This window comes from Carettochelys insculpta, chromosome 11 (genome assembly GCF_033958435.1).
Source record: "Carettochelys insculpta isolate YL-2023 chromosome 11, ASM3395843v1, whole genome shotgun sequence".
NCBI classification, from domain to species: domain Eukaryota; kingdom Metazoa; phylum Chordata; order Testudines; family Carettochelyidae; genus Carettochelys; species Carettochelys insculpta.
Genome location: NC_134147.1, coordinates 45,810,877 through 45,827,288, shown reverse-complemented (window position 1 = coordinate 45,827,288; position 16,412 = coordinate 45,810,877). Strand labels below are relative to the sequence as shown.

The window sequence follows — 16,412 nt, the reverse complement described above, 5'->3', positions numbered from 1 at the left end:
AGCGGGCGGTGAGCGGCGCTGCGCCCCTAGGATTGGAGTTTAATATCTTCTAGCCACGAGGCTCGAGGAGGAGACGTCCTGCACTGAATCGGCACCTTCGCTACGGCCACGGGCGCTGGGGCCGGCGGTGCACGTGTCCCGGCCAGCCACAGTCGCGTGTCACCCCCGAAGAGGCGCTTCTCCCCCGGAAAGGGCGAAGGTCCCAGCTGGCGCCCCAGCCCTTGGAAATACTCCCCCCGTCCCGGCCGGTTCCCTTGTGCCTCTCGGGTTCCCTGCGGGGTACGGGGCAGAGGGAGCCAGGTCGCGCTCGGGGGTGCGGAGAGCAGGTGGCGGGAGCGGGGCTGCAAAGGGCGAAGTCGGCGGCCGGCCTCGGCGTTGGCTCCGGCGCCCCGCCGTGGGAGGGCGCGGGGCGGAGGCCGGCGCGTGGGGCGCGCTGCCTAGTTTGAGCCTCGCCCAAGGCCGACCCTGCCCTGCCGCCGGGGCCGGTGTCCCCGGGAGCGGGGCGCTCAGCGGGAAGCGAACTGGCAACGCTGCGCTGGTTCCGCGCCCCGGGGGAGCTCGGGCGGCCGTGAGGAGCGCAAGGGGAGCCGCAAGTTGAGCGACGCTGGCTGTGCCCTTCTCCACGCGTCACGCCCAGCTGGGCGGCCCCGGAGGAGCCCTGGCTGCGGCCGGCTCCCTTCCGTGCAAGGCGGCGTCAGGAATGGGCTGGGCTGGGCTGGGGCTGACAGGCCGCTGGCTGGGTCTGGTGGCCCCAGTGCTCGGGCGTTGCAAGTGGTTGCAGGGGTGGCGACGTGGGCCGGGCCTCCTGGTCCCCAGCCGCTGCCTCAGGAGGGGCGGGGGGCGGGCGGCGGGCGGGGCGACGCTGGGCCCCACAGGGCGAGGGGCGGCCTCAGTCGCAAGCCCTGGAGCAGCTGCGGGGCGAGTGATTGTGGCACGTGGCTGTGAAGCCTCCGGCTGCCTGCGGTTACTCGGCGTTTAGCGCGCCGGGGCGGCCAGCGGCTCACCCCTGACTTTAAGCGGGGCAGGGCGCGGCTGGAGCAGTCCAAAGTGCAGTTTATTATCGGTATCTGACTTTTCCCACATTAAAAATAACGGTCAGGATATTACAGACAGCGGCCCGGAACGCGGGTTATAATACAGGCGGGGGCGGGGAACAAAAGCACAACCACGAAACACGCCCGCCCGCCCGCGCGCACACGCACACACACCCACGCCCACGCACACGCGCGCACCCACGGCGTTCCGAACCCAAAATGGTTCGCGGACAATTGCCTTTAAGCCATCCACGCCCCGAGCGATGTAACGACCCGGCCGCGAACCGCCCGGGGGGCTGCGGACAAAGGGCCTTATGAAGAGTCTCCTGTTGAGTTAAGCTCACTGGCCAGGCGCTTTCTAAGCCAAAGTCAATACAGCCCTAAGCCGCAATCGATCGGAGCCAGCTCTGCACCGGTGCGCAGATGCCTCGGAAAGCCGCTTCCCTCCCGTTGCAGCGAGCGGGAGGCGAGCCCACGCGCCTGCCAGCGCAGGGACACGCGTGGCGATGCGAGCGCTAGGGGACCGCGGGCGTCGGGTGAGGCGGCCGCTAACGCGTTAAGGTGCCGCTGGGCGTCAGCTGCTCCCAGGTAACTCAGGCCGGGAGGCTGGACTCGCGCGTGCTACAACCGCGCCTCGTTTGCCTTGCCCGGGATTTTACCACGCCCGCGAGCGTGTCCCGCTCCGGAGCGCAAAGCCTGGGGAGGCTCCGGCCTGGTGGCGCTCGGCGAGGGCCCCGGCGCGTTTGGGAGAGGCCGGCCCCCGGGGGGGTGGGGGGGGCTTTCTTTCCTGCCCCCCCAGCTTCGCGCAGCCCTGCTCGGATTGGCCTTTTCATGTTAGGTATAAGAGGCGTCGTTGGCCAATTCCCTCTTCTCAGCGCTGCTCTCCAGGCCCGAATCCAAGCGGCTTGTCAGCTGCTCATTAACTCCCCCTCCGGCTCTCTCCAGCGCGTCTCCTGAGCGCTTTGTGCCAAGACCTAGCGCGTCTTTCTCCTCCCCGGCTCCCTCTCTCCGCTCCGTCGGGGGGACAAATTACTTTCCAAAGGGATCGCGGGGACGGTTTAATGAGAACGTCTCGGGGGCTGGCCGTGGAAATCAATGCAGTTAACAGTCGGGGGACTTAATTGGACTTTTCTCTTCTGCCTCCTTCAAAAGAGCTCGGCGGCTCTCCTGTTAATCTCTCATTTGTAAGCAATTGTGTTGACTAAACAAAAGTCCAGGTCGGCCTTTCTTCCTGTCCCAGACAATCCTTTGTTGCTTCCAGATGCCTCAGTCGTGAGCGCTGCTGGTCTTGTAGATGGGCTCGATTGTTGACAGTTCATTATTGCGCTTTTGTGCCCGTAATCTCCCTCGCTGTGTTTTGCATGTGCAGCCCTTAATGAGCTCCGCTGGCAATTAACATGTTTCTAGCAGCAAACCGGTTGCTCAGACGTTTGGAGAGCGCGGCGCGGAGAAAAGGGCAACGGAGCTGCCTTTGGGTTGTGCGCTTCCCTGGGCGGCTCGGCCTCCCCCCCGCGGCTCTGCACACCTGCCCCCCCCCCCCAGTCTCCGGGGCCGCAGGCTCGGGCTGGAGCGAGCCCCTGGAGGAGCCCCTCCCCCCCCAGCAAGGCGAATGGAGCGCGCGAGAAGGGCCGGGGTGGGGTGGGGGGGCTGGCAATTCAGTGGCACCTTTCTACCCCCCTCCCCCGCCCAGGCCGGCCCGGCCCGGCCCGCGGGCTCGCGCCGCCGTGTGAGCAGTCCCGCGCGGGGAGATAATTGGAGGCGTGTGTGTGTCTGTGTGAGACCCCCCTCCCCCCGGCCTACGTGTGGCCGGCCGGGGCCGGCTGCCTCCGCCGCGCCGCTCGCCCTCGGGCCCGCCCCGAAGCCGGGGCAGGGCGATGGGGGGGAACCCGGCTAGTCGGGAAGGGCTTGGCCAAGGGGCGAGCGCCCGCCGAAAGCAGCCCCAGGCCGGCGCCCCCGCCTGCGTCTGCCCCGCCGCTCTGGGCTCCCGGCCCCTCTCGCGGGGCTGGGCCTGAGCCCCAGCCCGGTGCGCAGCTCCGGCGGGGTGCAGGGCCTGAGCCAGGGGCTGGGGCATAACCTCAGGCTCCTGGGCCCGGGAGGCTCTGGCTGCACAGCAGCTCGCGCGGGCTGCCCCGGGATGCACACCGGCTGCGCCCCGGCTTGGGCAACGTGTTCCGGGGCCACAGCGCCTGGAGCTGGCGCACCGGACCGAGCGGGGCTCTGCCCACCGAAGTGGTGCTCCGGAACAGCCGTTCGGCTCAGCCGCCCCGGGATCCGCCGCCCCTCCATACAAAACTCCTGGAGCATCGACGCACTCAAGGCGTTTTGGCCACAGTGTGGTGACAAAAGCGGCACTTCCGCCGCCAGCCTTCTGCCTCTCCGCAAGGGGGACTAAGGCCAAACTGGCCACGAAAGAGCCGTGTAGACGCTGCGGGAGCCCTCTGTCGACAGACGGGGCTTCCGGTTCACTGGGCAGCCTGTTCGCTGAGCTTCCCCCGGGGCTGGTCTGTCAGCACGGGCCGCACGCTGGTGACGGAGTGGATCACTTTCTCCATCCGTTTTTTTGTGTGGATGTGAGCTGGTCACGGATTGTTTGCTGGAAGATCCCTTCCGATAGTAACCTCTGTCGACAGATGGCTGCAGTGTAGATGTAGCCTTTGAAGGCTCCCATTATTTCAAAATATTTTCCCAAACTATTAGGCGTGCTAGTTTGGCATCCTTGTTGCAACAGGAGTAAGGGATGTTTTGCAATAGCACATTATTTTGACATGTGTTGCTGTTCAGACATCACCAAATGCCGAGACAATCTATTTCGAACTAGTTTGAAATAAGCCACTCAGTGTGGGGAGCACAGATTACACAGTTTAGCTCGAGTTTAGGCTGCCCTGCAGAGGTCGTCCAGGAGGTCCTTGAGTCCAGCCCCCTGCCCAAAGCAGGATCAACCCCCAACGAAATCATCTCAGCCAGGACCCTGTCAAGCCAGGACTTAAAAACCTCCAGGGATGGAGCTTCCACCACCTCTCCGGCTAACACACTCCAGTGCTTCACCACCCGCCTGGGGAAATAGCTTCTCCTAATACCTGACCTAGGCCTCTCCCGCTGTAACTTCAGCCCATGGCTCCTTGTTCCGCTCCCCCTCACCGCTGAGAACAGCCTCTGCACAACATTGAAGGCTGCGCTCAGATGGCCCCTCACTCTTCTCCTCTGCAAAGGAAACAAGCCAAAGGCCTGAGCCTCTCCTCCCAGGGCCGTGCCCTCTCATCACTTCGCCCCGCCGCCCGCCCGCCCTGCGGAGCTCCCTGCAAGGCCCCACAGCCCTGCCGCTGGGGGGGGGGGAGTGAGGACCCGCTCTGCGGGTCAGCGCCTCTTCCAGGACAAGGGCGAGCCGGGCAGGGACATCCGAGCCGCTGCCCTGAGCCGGACTCTTCCTCTGCCCCGCCTTGGGCTCTTGCAGCGGGTCCTAAGCGCGGCCTCCAAACGGGCGCTGGGGCTTCGTTGGCGCGCCCGGGCCGAGCGAGCGGCACGCACCGCCGGGCCGGCTGCACCGAGCCGCGCCGCTCGGCTGGTCCCCAGACGCGGGCACACTCCGCGCGGGCCCACAAGGAGGCCGGGAGCGGAGCGGGGCCTCCTTCGTGCGAGCGCGGGGCTCGATGGTCCCGCGGCGGCCCGGCCGGGCCCGCTGAGAGCGAGGCGATTAAGCTAATGCGGGCGGAAGGGGCCGTGGGGTCCCTCTTCATTTGGGTCATTACTCCGGCCGCAGCGCGCCGCCAAGCGCCTTAATGAAGGGGAAGGCGCAGCCCTCCCGGCTCGGGCCCAGCGCCCGCTTCCAGCGACTGGCGGGAGCTGAGCTGAGCCGGGCCGGGCCGCGCCGGGCGGCCGCAGAGCCGGCGCTTGGGCACGGGGACCCCCTCCCTCCTTGCCCCGCGGGGCTCCTGGAGCGGGGCTCGTCGCGCGACTCGCCGCCCTCAGTCTGAGCTGTCTCCCCCCGCATCGCTCGGCGCCCCAACGCCCCCGGCCAGGCCCCGCAGCCTGCTCGGCCGCACCTGGGGCGAAGGCAGCGGCGCGCTTCCCCGCGGGAGCTGCGCGGAGGGGCCCAGGGCCGGGCACTTAGGCGAACAGGTGACTGGCCGGCGCCGAGGCTCGGGCCTCTTCCTTCTCGCGGCTCCGGCCGTGGTTCATTTCTCGGGCCGGGCCTGCAAACCGGCGGCACCGAGAGCCAGGCGCTCAGCGCCCCGATCCTCTCCGCGGGCGCCCGGGCCAGCCGCGCCGGGAACGGCGGCTTCCAGCCTCGGCACGGCCACGCGGCGGCTCTTCTCCGGCCCCAGGCGCCCCCGCCGCCCGCCCGGGTCCCAGAGACGTGCCGCAGGCGCTCGGGCGGTGACATTTAATTGTACAGACCCGGCCAACGACCGCCCCGGCCAGCAGTTCGGTGCGCGCCGCATCGTCCCGTCCTCTGTCCAAGCGCTGCGCGCCCGCGGCGAGGCCGAGGCCGGGCTCCGCCGGGCGCTCAGCTCTGCAAGCCCCGGGGCAGCTCCTTCGCCGGCGGCGCGCTGTCGTGCAGCTTGCGGACGTGCTTCTTTAAGTCAAAGTTGCGGCAGAAGCCCTTGCCGCAGGTGCCGCAGGTGAAGGGCTTCTTGTCGTTGTGCGTGTGCATGTGGAAGGTCAGGTTGTAGATCTGGTGGAAGGCCTTGCTGCACACGGTGCACTTGTACTGCTTCTCCCCGCTGTGCGTCAGCTTGTGGTTCTTGTAGTTGCCTGCCGGAGAGCGGGAGAGGGGAGAGAGGGACGCGCGGTTACCCAGGCCGGGCCCCGGCAGGAAGGGTCCCGCCGGGGCAGGCGGGGAGTTGTCAGACTCGCTCGGCGTCAAAGCCGCTGCCGGGCTGCGCGGGGAGAGGCCGGGGCAGCGCTCTGACCCGGAGCAAATGGGGGTGGGGTGGGGTGGGGTGGGGGGCCGCGCTCGGGAACCGGCAGGGAAGGGCCCCTCCGCCGCGCCGAGGGAGCCCCAGGACAGCCCCGGGGCAGGGGCCGCCGCGCCCGCGCCCGCGCCGCGCCGCGGTACCTTTCTGGTGGAAGCCCTTGCCGCAGAACTCGCACACGAAGGGCTTGTAGCCCGCGTGGATGCGGATGTGCGTGTTCAGCGTGGAGCTGCGGTTGAAGGCTTTGCCGCACTGGTTGCACTTGTGGGGCTTCTCCTGGGGACAGAGCAGGGTGAGTCGGGCGGGGGCCGGCGGGACGCGCCGGTGGCCCCCCGCGCCGCGCCAGGGCGCCCGGAGCGCGGCCGTACCTGCGTGTGGATGATCTTGTGGCGGCAGAGCGTGCTGGCCTGGCGGAAGCCCTTGCCGCAGACCTTGCAGACGAACGGCCTGGCCCCCGTGTGCACCGGCATGTGCCGCGTCAGGTTGTAATGCGCGTTGAAGACCTGCGGGGCAGAGCGCGGCGGCGGTCAGGCGCGGCCCCGGGGACGGGACGGGACGGGACGGGACGCCCCCCGCGCGCGCCCGCCCGCAGCCCTACCTTGCCGCACACTTCGCAGGTGAAGTTCTTGGGCTTGCCCTCCGCCGCGCCGCCGGCCTTGCCGCCGTGGCTCTTCAGGCCGGGCCGCTCCGCGCCCAGCGCCGCGTTCTCCTTCAGCGCCTGCTCCAGCGGGCCGGGCAGCCGCTCCCGGGGGGGCGCCAGCTTGTCGGCCGCGCTCTCCAGCAGGAAGAGTTTGTGCGGGGCGGCGGCCGGGGGCGGCGCGCCCAGCAGGCCGGCGGGGAAGAGCGGGCCGCGCAGCAGGTCGCCGGGCGGGTAGGCCGAGTCCAGGCAGTTGAAGTAGTAGACGGAGCCCCCGGCGGGCAGCGCGGCCGCCTGGCTGATGGCCTGCGGCTTGATCACCCGGCCGGCGGGCGGCGGCGGGGGGCCCGGGCCCGGGCCCGGCGCCGCCTTGCAGCACACGCCGCAGTTGGCTTTGCACGGCCCGGCCGGGCTCCGCAGGCTGCTCCGCCAGAGCTCGGCGTAGCTCAGCAGCGCCTTGGAGTGCAGCTCGTAGGCCAGCGGCGGGACGGGCAGCACGCAGGGCAGCGCCGGGCACAGGCTCGGGCTCTTCTTGGCCGCCTCGGGCTGCAGCCCGCCCGGCCGGGGCTCGGCGCTCTTGGCCATGATGCGCTCGATGGAGAAGGCCAGCGTCTTGGCGGGGTTGGCGGCGCCGCTGCGGCCCTCGTGGCGCGGGCAGGAGGAGGGCACGACGGTCTCCAGGGCCGCCGAGCTCGCCATGGCGGGCGGGCGCGCGGCGGGGCGCTCCCGGCTCGGCTCGGCTCGGCTCTGCAGCGCACAAAACCCGGGAGACGAATCAGTGCAACAGGCGCCTCGGTTTGTCCCCCTCCCCCCGTCCAATGGCCGGAGCCACAACGAGGGCGGGGCGGGGCGGGACGCGACGGGACGGGGCGGGCGGGGGGCGCCGCCAGCCCACAGCCGGCTCCCGGGCCGCCCGGAGCCCCGCGCCCTGCCCGGCTCTCCCCGGCCCCGCTCCCGCCCAGTTACCTCGGCCCGGCCCCGACGAGGCGCGTCCCAGCAGCGCGGTCACACTCGGAGCGGGGCGGCCGCGCGCGGGGTCACGTCCAGCCGCCCGCCCGAGCCCTCCTGCTGCCCGCCGAAGCGCTCGCTCGCCGCTCCGCCCGCCTGTGCTGGGCTGGGGCTGGGGCTGGGGCTGGGGGCCAGCAAGTTGCCGAGGCGCGGGAGCGTTTGGCATGTGGCGAACGGGGCGGGGAGACGCGGCGGCTGGCGGGGGAGCGGGGGGGAGGGGGCCGGGGGGGTGCTCAAGCACCACGCGCGGCAGCCCCGCTCCCGGCGCGCTCCGGGCCCGGCCGGAGCCTCCCGCGCTCCCCCGCGGCCGCGCGTGGCCGAGTCCCCGCCGCCCCCGGCGCACCTGACCCGCGCGAGGCCCGGCGCTCGCCCGCCTGGGCTCTGGCCAGGGGAGGGCCCGGTTGCCCGCGGGCTCGGGGGGCGGCCGCCCCGCCCCGGCTCTGTGCCGCCCGGCCGCTTCCCCGCTCGCCCCTGCAGCGGCGTCGGCCCGGCTTTCCTCCGCCCCGACGAGGGGTCGCGGGAGCGGAGCGCGACGGCCTGGCCCGAAGAGCCAGCGGACCCGGGCCTTTCCAGCGGGCCGTGGGAACAGGCCGCCCGGGGCCGGGGGGGCTCGGCCAGCTGTCGGGCCGCTCTCCAGGCTCGGGTTGGTGAAGTTCAGCCGGGCCCCTGGGCTGTGCAGGGAGACGGCCGGGCCGGGCCAGGGCGAGCCGAGCTGAGCCGAGTTCCCACCAGCCAGCCAGGGGCCGGCTCCTGGCCCGGCCGGTTGTGTCTGCGGGCTAAGCTCCCGCACCCCGGGCTCCACGCACCATCCGAGAGTGTGACCCCCCCCTGCCCCGCAGCTCTTCCCCTACAGAGCTCGGGGGCCGGGCAGCCCTGGGCTCCGCTTCGGGAGGAGGGGGCCTCCTGCAGCCCCCGGGCCCCTCTCTAGCCCGGCTCCGGCCCCCCGCCTCATTAGCCAGCTCCCCCTGCAGCTCAATGGGCCGAGGGAAGGGGGGCTCCCGTGCCGCGCTCGCCGAGCTTGTCCGCCTCGCCCGCGGACTGGGCACCGCTTTGCCCCTCGCCGCTCACCCGCTAATTAAGCGCCGCCGACCCTAATTGCAGGTGGTTCGAGCGCCGCTCGGCAGCTCCCCCACACAGCAAACACCGAGCAGCCTTCCAGCCCCGCCGCTCGGCGCCCACACGTCGAGTCATTAGCTCCGGTGCAGCTAATAGTGCAAACAAATATTTGCTGTAAACGAGCCGATCTCAGGCACGCGAAGCGGAGCGGAGCGGGGCTGGGCTGGGCCCAGGGCGGCTCTGCGGGGCGCCGTCTCCCGGGGGCCAGAGCGCCCCGCTTCCGCCCCCTCCTCCCCAGTGGGAGCCCCGCACGTGTGCAGAGGGGTCCCCGCGGCGGGTGTTGGGCTGCCAGGCCGGGTGCCCGGGCGGGGTCCCACCTGCCCCCCAACTAACCCCGGGGCCTGAAGGGGGCATCGACGGGACGTTCCCATACGGCCAGGCCCGGAGTGGGGCCCGGCTGGCCGGCAGCTGAGCCCCGCGCTGTCACCGGCCCGGCCGCCCCGTCGCTGCCCAACCAATGCCGCGGGCGGGTTCGCTCTGCGGGAAGCTGGGCCGGCCCCGGGCAGCCGCAAGGCGGGTTAAGAGGCGGCGGGGGACACTCCAGGGCCGCAGGAACAGCCCCGGCCTCCTTGAGGCCCCCGTGATCCCTGCCGGCCGGCGGGGGCCGCGCGCCTTTCCCGGGGGCGCTGCGGCACACGGGGCCGGACAGTAACGGGGGCTGGGAGGCGCGGGCCGCCTGTCCCCCTCGGGCCGGGCGATGCTCCGAGCTGGGGCGCTCCTGGGGGAGCCCGGGGGTCAGAGGTGCCCCTGGCTCGGGGTACAGGCACAGGAGCCGAGCCCGGCCCCGCCCCGGGCCGGCCGAGCGCAGGAGCCAGGTGGCCGCAGGGGCCAAGCTCCACTGGCCCGCGCGTCCCAGGCCCGGCTTTCCCCGAGCACCAGGCCCGCCCCCGGGCAGCTGGAGCCCCGCCCGCTTCGGCCCGGCCTTTCACCGGCCAGGCGCACGGGCCCCGTCCCCCGCTGCGCAGTGACCCGCAGCCGCCAAACTCAGCGCAGCTGGAGGCGCCGCCTCTGCCGCCGGGCCGGGAAGCGGGGCCCCGCCGCCTGCCTTTGGCCCGGCCGGCTCCTTCCCCCCTGGCCCCGAGCGGGCTCTGGGGCTCGTTCCTGTTTATTCGTTTGCGGCGGCTCAGAGCCGACCCCGCGCCTGGCTGCCGAGGCCCGGCCAGGCGAGCGGCCTCTCGCAGGGCCCCGAAGGTTTCAGGGCTCGGGCCCGGCGTAGCAGCGCGGCCTCTATTTTCAGTCGGCTCCTGTGCGCGCAGCGCAGCGCACCGGCTCAAACCACTCGCTCGCTCCCCGCCCCATGCAAGCGGGCCGGTCTCCCTGCGCCTGTCGCGGCCGTTCGTTGCAGAGCCCCGCGGGGCGCTGGCGCCGCACGTGTGACCATTGCTGCGGGCTCGCTCGTCCCCGTTTTGCAGCCCGCGAGGAAAAGGCGCGTTAGTCCCAGAGCCAAGCGCTATGGGGCCGGGGGGGGCATAGAGCTTTCTACGGGACCGAGCGCGTTTCACGGAGCCAGGCCGCTCCCAGACAGCGCCGGGGAGCCCGGGCCCCACTTTGGGGGCGAATCTCTCCCCAGCGGGAGCCTCCTTCGGGCGCTGGGGCTCAGCACCCCTGTCCTTAATGCGGCGGCAGGCCGTAGCTGGCCCGCGGGGCGAGGCGGAGTGTGCACAACCAGCGCGGGGCTCTCGGCGCAACCGCTGCTGCGCGGCGAGGTGATGCCCCTCCCCGGCCCCGCACGTGGCCCGCGTGGGGCCCCCTCGACCGCGGAGCGGGTCGGTGTCCCGACTGCAAACTCCACGCCAGCCCCGGTTCCTCCGTCCGCGGCTCCGGCATCTGCCCGCCGGGGAGGCCAGGGGCCTCGTGCTGACTGGCGACAGAGCCCCCGGGCATTTGGTGCACAGCAGGGAGCCGGGCTGGGGTGTTGCTTGGGCTTTTAGCGGCGCAAAGGTGCTGGGGGGCCTGCAGGAACCCCTCGGGCCCGGGCCTGGGGTTTGCAGCGCTCCCAGCCCCGCCTGTGCAGGTTTATTGCGGCCCGGGGCTCCCACTGCGCCGCGCCGCGCCGCGAACCTGCACCGTGTCTCCGACTGGCGCGCAAGGAAGGCCGGACACCCGCCCGGCCCCGCCGGTCTCTGGGGGGAGGGGGGGGGGGCGACTTCCGTCTGGCGGGCTGTGCCGCGTGTGGCTCGCCGGGAAACGCTCCCTCGACAGCCGGCTGGAGCCGGACGCTGCCGGAGCACGGGCGGGAAGCGCCGCGTGCCCAGATGCCTTTGCACCCGTTCGAGAGAAGCCACGCAAGGAAGCGCCCACGGGCCGAGCCTCGGCCCGCAGGTGCGCTCAGCAGAGCCGCGTCCTCGGCTCCGCGCCGCCCCGCGCCCGGGCAAACACATGGCGCCGCTGAGTCCCCTGCACGTGTGGGCGCAACGCGCTCGGCTGCGGGGGCCCGGTTGGCCGCCCCTCCGAGCGCTCCGGTCTTGCACCGCCGATGGGGGGGGGGCGGGGCGCGCACCGCGCAAATCCCGCGGCTGCGGTAAAGCGGCCGCTCCGCCGAGCGCCCGGGGGCTCGTGGTGTGAATGGAGCGCGCGGCGGGAGGCCGGGCTGCGCCGTGTGGCCGGGGGCGGCTGGCTGGCGGGCGGGGCTCCGCCAATCAGCGGCGGCGCGCGGGGTCCCTGCAGGGGTCGCGCTGCAGCACGTGCGGGAGCCGGGCGGGGGGCGTGTTTCAAGGCAGGGGGCGCAGCGCCTGCAGATCTCCCTCATCTCTGTGTGCGCGTGTGCACCACCCGTGGCCTCACGCACCGAGCTGTGGGCGCTGCTCATCTCCGGGCAGGGGTCGCACCTCCTGAGCAGCCGCACAAGCGCTCAGATGACAGCGAAGGTTGGGCCCAGCTCAGGCGGGAGGGAGGAACAGACGACAATCCTGCAGCCTGAGCACCTCCTGCTGGAGGCAGAGGTGCCCGCAAGGCTGGGCTCTGGTGCCCTGGACAGCCGATGAGACAATGGGCGAGGGCAGGCAGGGCCAAAAATATTTAAAATTGGAGGCTTAAAAGCTCTCATGTCTGGGCCCTAAAGCCAGGCTGTTAACACCACAGCGTAGCTAGAGCGCTGCCAGATACTTATTGCTGAGCAGCTGCTGGGCCCAGAAAGTCTGAAAAGGAGGAAGTGCCTGCCCCCACTTTGCATGGCACATGTAAAACTACACCTGTAGCCTCGACCCCGTACAGGCAATGGAGCAAGCAGGGGAGACAGACTGGAGGGGAGAACTGGTGTGGGCCACTAAGACTAGAGTGACTTTTTTTTTGTGAAGTGTCTTTCATTTTATTTGGTGAAAAATGGTGTTTCTTTGTCAAAATGAACCATCCCGCCAGTGATCGGGAATTGTTTTAATTTCAAAATGAAAAAGTTAACCCCCTTTTAAAATGTTCGCAGTGTTTCCTTTTGAAAGCCTGGGACCTGTGCCTATTTTTTCCAGTTTGTTTTGTTCTTCCTGTCTCACAATTTCCCACTGGGTGTGTGGAGGAATGGGAGGGTGGGGGGAGGAAACAAAGACAGGCGGAAGGGTTAAAAGAGACAATGGGGCACAAAACAAACTCCTTTCTGCCACTAGGCTACTTTTTCCCCTTGCAAAAAGTAATTAAAAAGGCAAACCCCCCACTCCAGCAAGAACATAAGAACATAAGAACATAAGAATGGCCATACTGGGTCAGACCAAAGGTCCATCAAGCCCAGCATCCCATCTGCCGACGGTGGCCAATGCCAGGTGCCCCAGAGAAGGAGAACAGAAGACAATGATCAAGTGATTTATCTCCTGCCATCCATCTCCTGCCCTTGTTATGAAGGCTAGGGCACCATACTTTATCCCTGGCTAATAGCCATTTATGGACCTGACCTGCAAAAATTTATCAAGCTCTTTTTTAAACCCTAATAGAGTCCTGGCCTTCACAGCCTCCTCGGGCAAGGAGTTCCACAGGTTGACTGTGCGCTGTGTGAAGAAAAATTTCCTTTTATTAGTTTTGAACCTACTACCCATCAATTTCATTTGGTGTCCCCTAGTTCTTGTATTATGGGAAAAGGTAAATAATTTTTCTATATTCACTTTCTCCACACCATTCATGATTTTATATACCTCTATCATATCGCCCCTCAATCGCCTTTTTTCCAAACTGAAAAGTCCCAGTCTCTCTAGCCTCTCCCCATATGGGACCCTTTCCAAGCCCCTAATCATCTTAGTCGCCCTTTTCTGAACCTTTTCTAATGCCAATATATCTTTTTTGAGGTGAGGAGACCACATCTGCACGCAGTACTCGAGATGTGGGCGTACCATAGTTTTATATAGGGGAAGTATGATATCTTTTGTCTTATTATCGATCCCTTTTTTAATAATTCCTAACATCCTATTTGCCTTACTAACTGCCGCTGCACACTGCGTGGATGTCTTCAGAGAACTATCCACTATAACTCCAAGATCCCTTTCCTGATCTGTCGTAGCTAAATTTGACCCCATCATGTAGTACGTGTAATTTGGGTTATTTTTTCCAACATGCATTACCTTACACTTACCCACATTAAATTTCATTTGCCATTTTGCTGCCCAATCACTCAGTTTGCTGAGATCTTTTTGTAGTTCTTCACAATCCCTTTTGCTTTTGACTGTCCTGAACAACTTGGTGTCATCTGCAAACTTTGCCACCTCACTGCTTACCTCATTTTCTAGATCATTGATGAACAAGTTGAACAGGATCGGTCCCAGGACTGAGCCCTGGGGAACACCACTAGTTACCCCCCTCCATTGTGAAAATTTACCATTTATTCCAACCCTTTGTTTTCTGTCTTTTAACCAATTCCCGATCCATGAAAGGACCTTTCCTCCTATCCCATGACCACCTAATTTACATAAAAGCCTTTGGTGTGGGACCGTGTCAAAGGCTTTCTGGAAATCTAGGTATATTATGTCCACTGGGTGCCCCTTGTCCGCATGTTTATTAACCCCTTCAAAGAATTCTAATAGATTAGACAGACACGACTTCCCTCTGCAGAAACCATGCTGACTTTTGCCCAACAATTCGTGCTCTTCTATGTGCCTTGCAATTTTACTCTTTACTAGTGTTTCTACTAATTTACCTGGTACTGATGTTAAACTTATCGGTCTATAATTGCCAGGATCTCCTCTAGAGCCTTTTTTAAATATTGGTGTTATATTGGCCGTCTTCCAGTCATTTGGTACCAAAGTGGATTTAAAGGATAGGTTACAAACCACTGTTAGTAACTCCGCAATTTCACATTTGAGTTCTTTCAGAACCCTTGGGTGAATGCCATCTGGTCCTGGAGACTTGTTACTATTCAGCTTATCAATTAATTCCAAAACCTCCTCTAATGTCACTTCAATCTGAGTGAGTTCCTCAGATTTGTCGCCTAAAAAGGCTGGCTCAGATTTAGGAACCTCTGTAACATCTTCAGCCGTGAAGACTGAAGCAAAGAAATCATTTAATCGCTCCGCAATGGCACTGTCTTCCTTGATCGCTCCTTTTATATCTTTATCATCCAAGGGCCCCACTGCTTTTTTAGCAGGCTTCCTGCTTCTAATGTATTTAAAAAACATTTTACTATTGTTTTTTGAATTTTTGGCTAGCTGTTCCTCAAACTCTTTTTTGGCTTTTCTTACTACATTATGACAGTTAATTTGGGAGTGTTTATGTTCCTTTCTATTTTCCTCACTAGGATTTGACTTCCACTTTTTAAAAGCTGCCCTTTTCTCTCTCACTGCCTTTTTAACATGGCTGTTTAGCCATGGTGGTTCTTTGTTAGGTCTCTTACTGTTAGGTCTCTTACTCTTACTCACATTTTTTTTCCACTTTTCCACTTGCTCCCCTTTCCCGGGGGGCAGCAGGGGAGCCATAAAAGCCCCGCTCCATTCTCTAAAGGAAATGAAAACCTGTGTTTCATGTTAGTTTGAATGTTATTGCCAGACAGAAATTGTGACGGAAGGACATGCCCTTAGATGCGTGTATCGCCCAGTGCCAGCCACCTCAGATGCCTAGCCACAAGGAAGGCCGGGTGCTGTAACTTCAAGGCTCTGTGTAACTCCTGTGTAGGCAAACAGTGGGCTTTCTCCTCCCCTTTCACATTGCGTGGTGGTGGTGGTGGGGGCGGGGATATCTACAAAATGCAGTTTAATCCCTAACAATGATTTAGGGTTACAAACTCAACCCTTGCTTGTGCCGGCCTGGATGTACAGGGTTCCTTACTGTGACGGGACCGAAGCGAGAAAGAGGCTGGGGCTGAGCTAGACGGTAGTGACATTGTAGCCTAAGCCTGTTGAACATGGCACCAGGGCACAACTGGAACCCCAGCACAGCACATTCAGGGCCGCTTTTCAGTGACAACCCCACTGGCGTCGCCTCCGACAATTTTATCCTGCGTCTTGATGGTGCTCTTAAAAGCATGTGAGTGGCTCAACTTCACAGCTTCCCCGCCCCCTCCCAACATACCCCTTCAGAGTCACACCATTAGCACCGAGGTTAAAAAGCTTGACAAATGTGACCCCCCCCCCCCCAAAGGGAAACAAAAAGTGCCCCCCCCCCACAACCCCGGCAGGTGTTTTTATCACCCCGGTGATACAGGCGGGCTGTGCGTGTGCTGAGCTGACACACTGCTTTAATGCTCACACTCCTGAATGTCACATTTGAATAAAGTAGGCAAAGGCACACACCTGTGGCAGGGCCTGGCTCACGTACTTGTGCAGGTAGCAGCCTGACTCGATACAGGGCTGCCCAGCACAGCGAGGCCGCCAGAGACATGCAGGTATTGCTACAGCTTTGGTTGGATTCCTGCAGGTTTCTGGCGCACTGCAGTGAATCCGACCCTCAGAGCCGCCTGCCCATCCCAAAAATGACCACTGGGGCTATAAGGAGCAGGGCCGGGCCAAATCTGGGAGCATGGGACTTGGTGCAGAGGAGCATACTGGCACATGGTTTTGCATCAAGCCATGCCATTTGCAATGCCCCCTTTCAGCATAACAGAGGGTTAGAACCTGAGAAGCATTATGACCCTCCATGTGCTAGGCTGCAACATCACGTGGTCAGGGAGGTTCTCAAATGGGGGTGAGGGGCTGCTGAGGTAAACTGCCCCTCCCCGCACCTGGCCCTGCAGTGGGGCCTGCCAAAGTTGTGAGGCACTTGCCTTATGCTGAGCCCAGCTTAGTGATGCCATTGCTAGAGCACCTGGCTCAGTTGCAGCAGGAAGCCCTGGATTAAGGGGCTGGTGCTGCATCTTCTCAGCACCTAGTGCATAGCTATGGGGGCACTGGGGCAGACTGAAGGAGGTAGCCAACCAGCAGTACTGGAATGTGTGTGTGGTTTTTTTTTTTTTTGGGGTGGGGGGAGGGGAGGGGGTTGTTGCTGCACTCCTTGGTGTGAAGCAGTTTTTTTTTTTCCCAGCTTATCCAGCATTTACGTGTTGGTTCGAAAGCGCTTGGGTGCCCCGCTGTGCAGCTTGGTGCTACTGTGTGATTAAGGCGCCCTGGGAACGTTGCAGTGGCCGGGAGCTGGGCCAAGGTGCACAGCGCCAAGCGGGAAGGCCAGCGCCTGAGAGGGGTGGTGAGCAGGCCGGGAGTGGGTGGGTAGGAAGGAGATGCTGGAAGCCAGAGGGATGCAGGCACTGAGGCAAATCAGAAGCTTACAAGCAAGGGGGCCAAAAGCTCCACGGTGCCCCCAGCT

General features: G+C 64.9%; 1 protein-coding gene across 1 annotated transcript; it reads right to left on the bottom strand.

The window, feature by feature from the left end:
- Positions 1–5,538: 5,538 nt before the first annotated feature.
- On the bottom strand, positions 5,539–7,283 carry FEZF2 (FEZ family zinc finger 2). The gene is made up of 4 exons (XM_075005649.1): positions 6,546–7,283; positions 6,316–6,450; positions 6,091–6,223; positions 5,539–5,786 (listed from the first exon to the last, which is right to left on the bottom strand). The coding sequence occupies exons 1-4, from the start codon at positions 7,281–7,283 to the stop codon at positions 5,539–5,541; spliced, it is 1,254 nt and encodes a 417-aa protein (XP_074861750.1).
- Between the last annotated feature and the right edge of the window lie 9,129 nt (positions 7,284–16,412).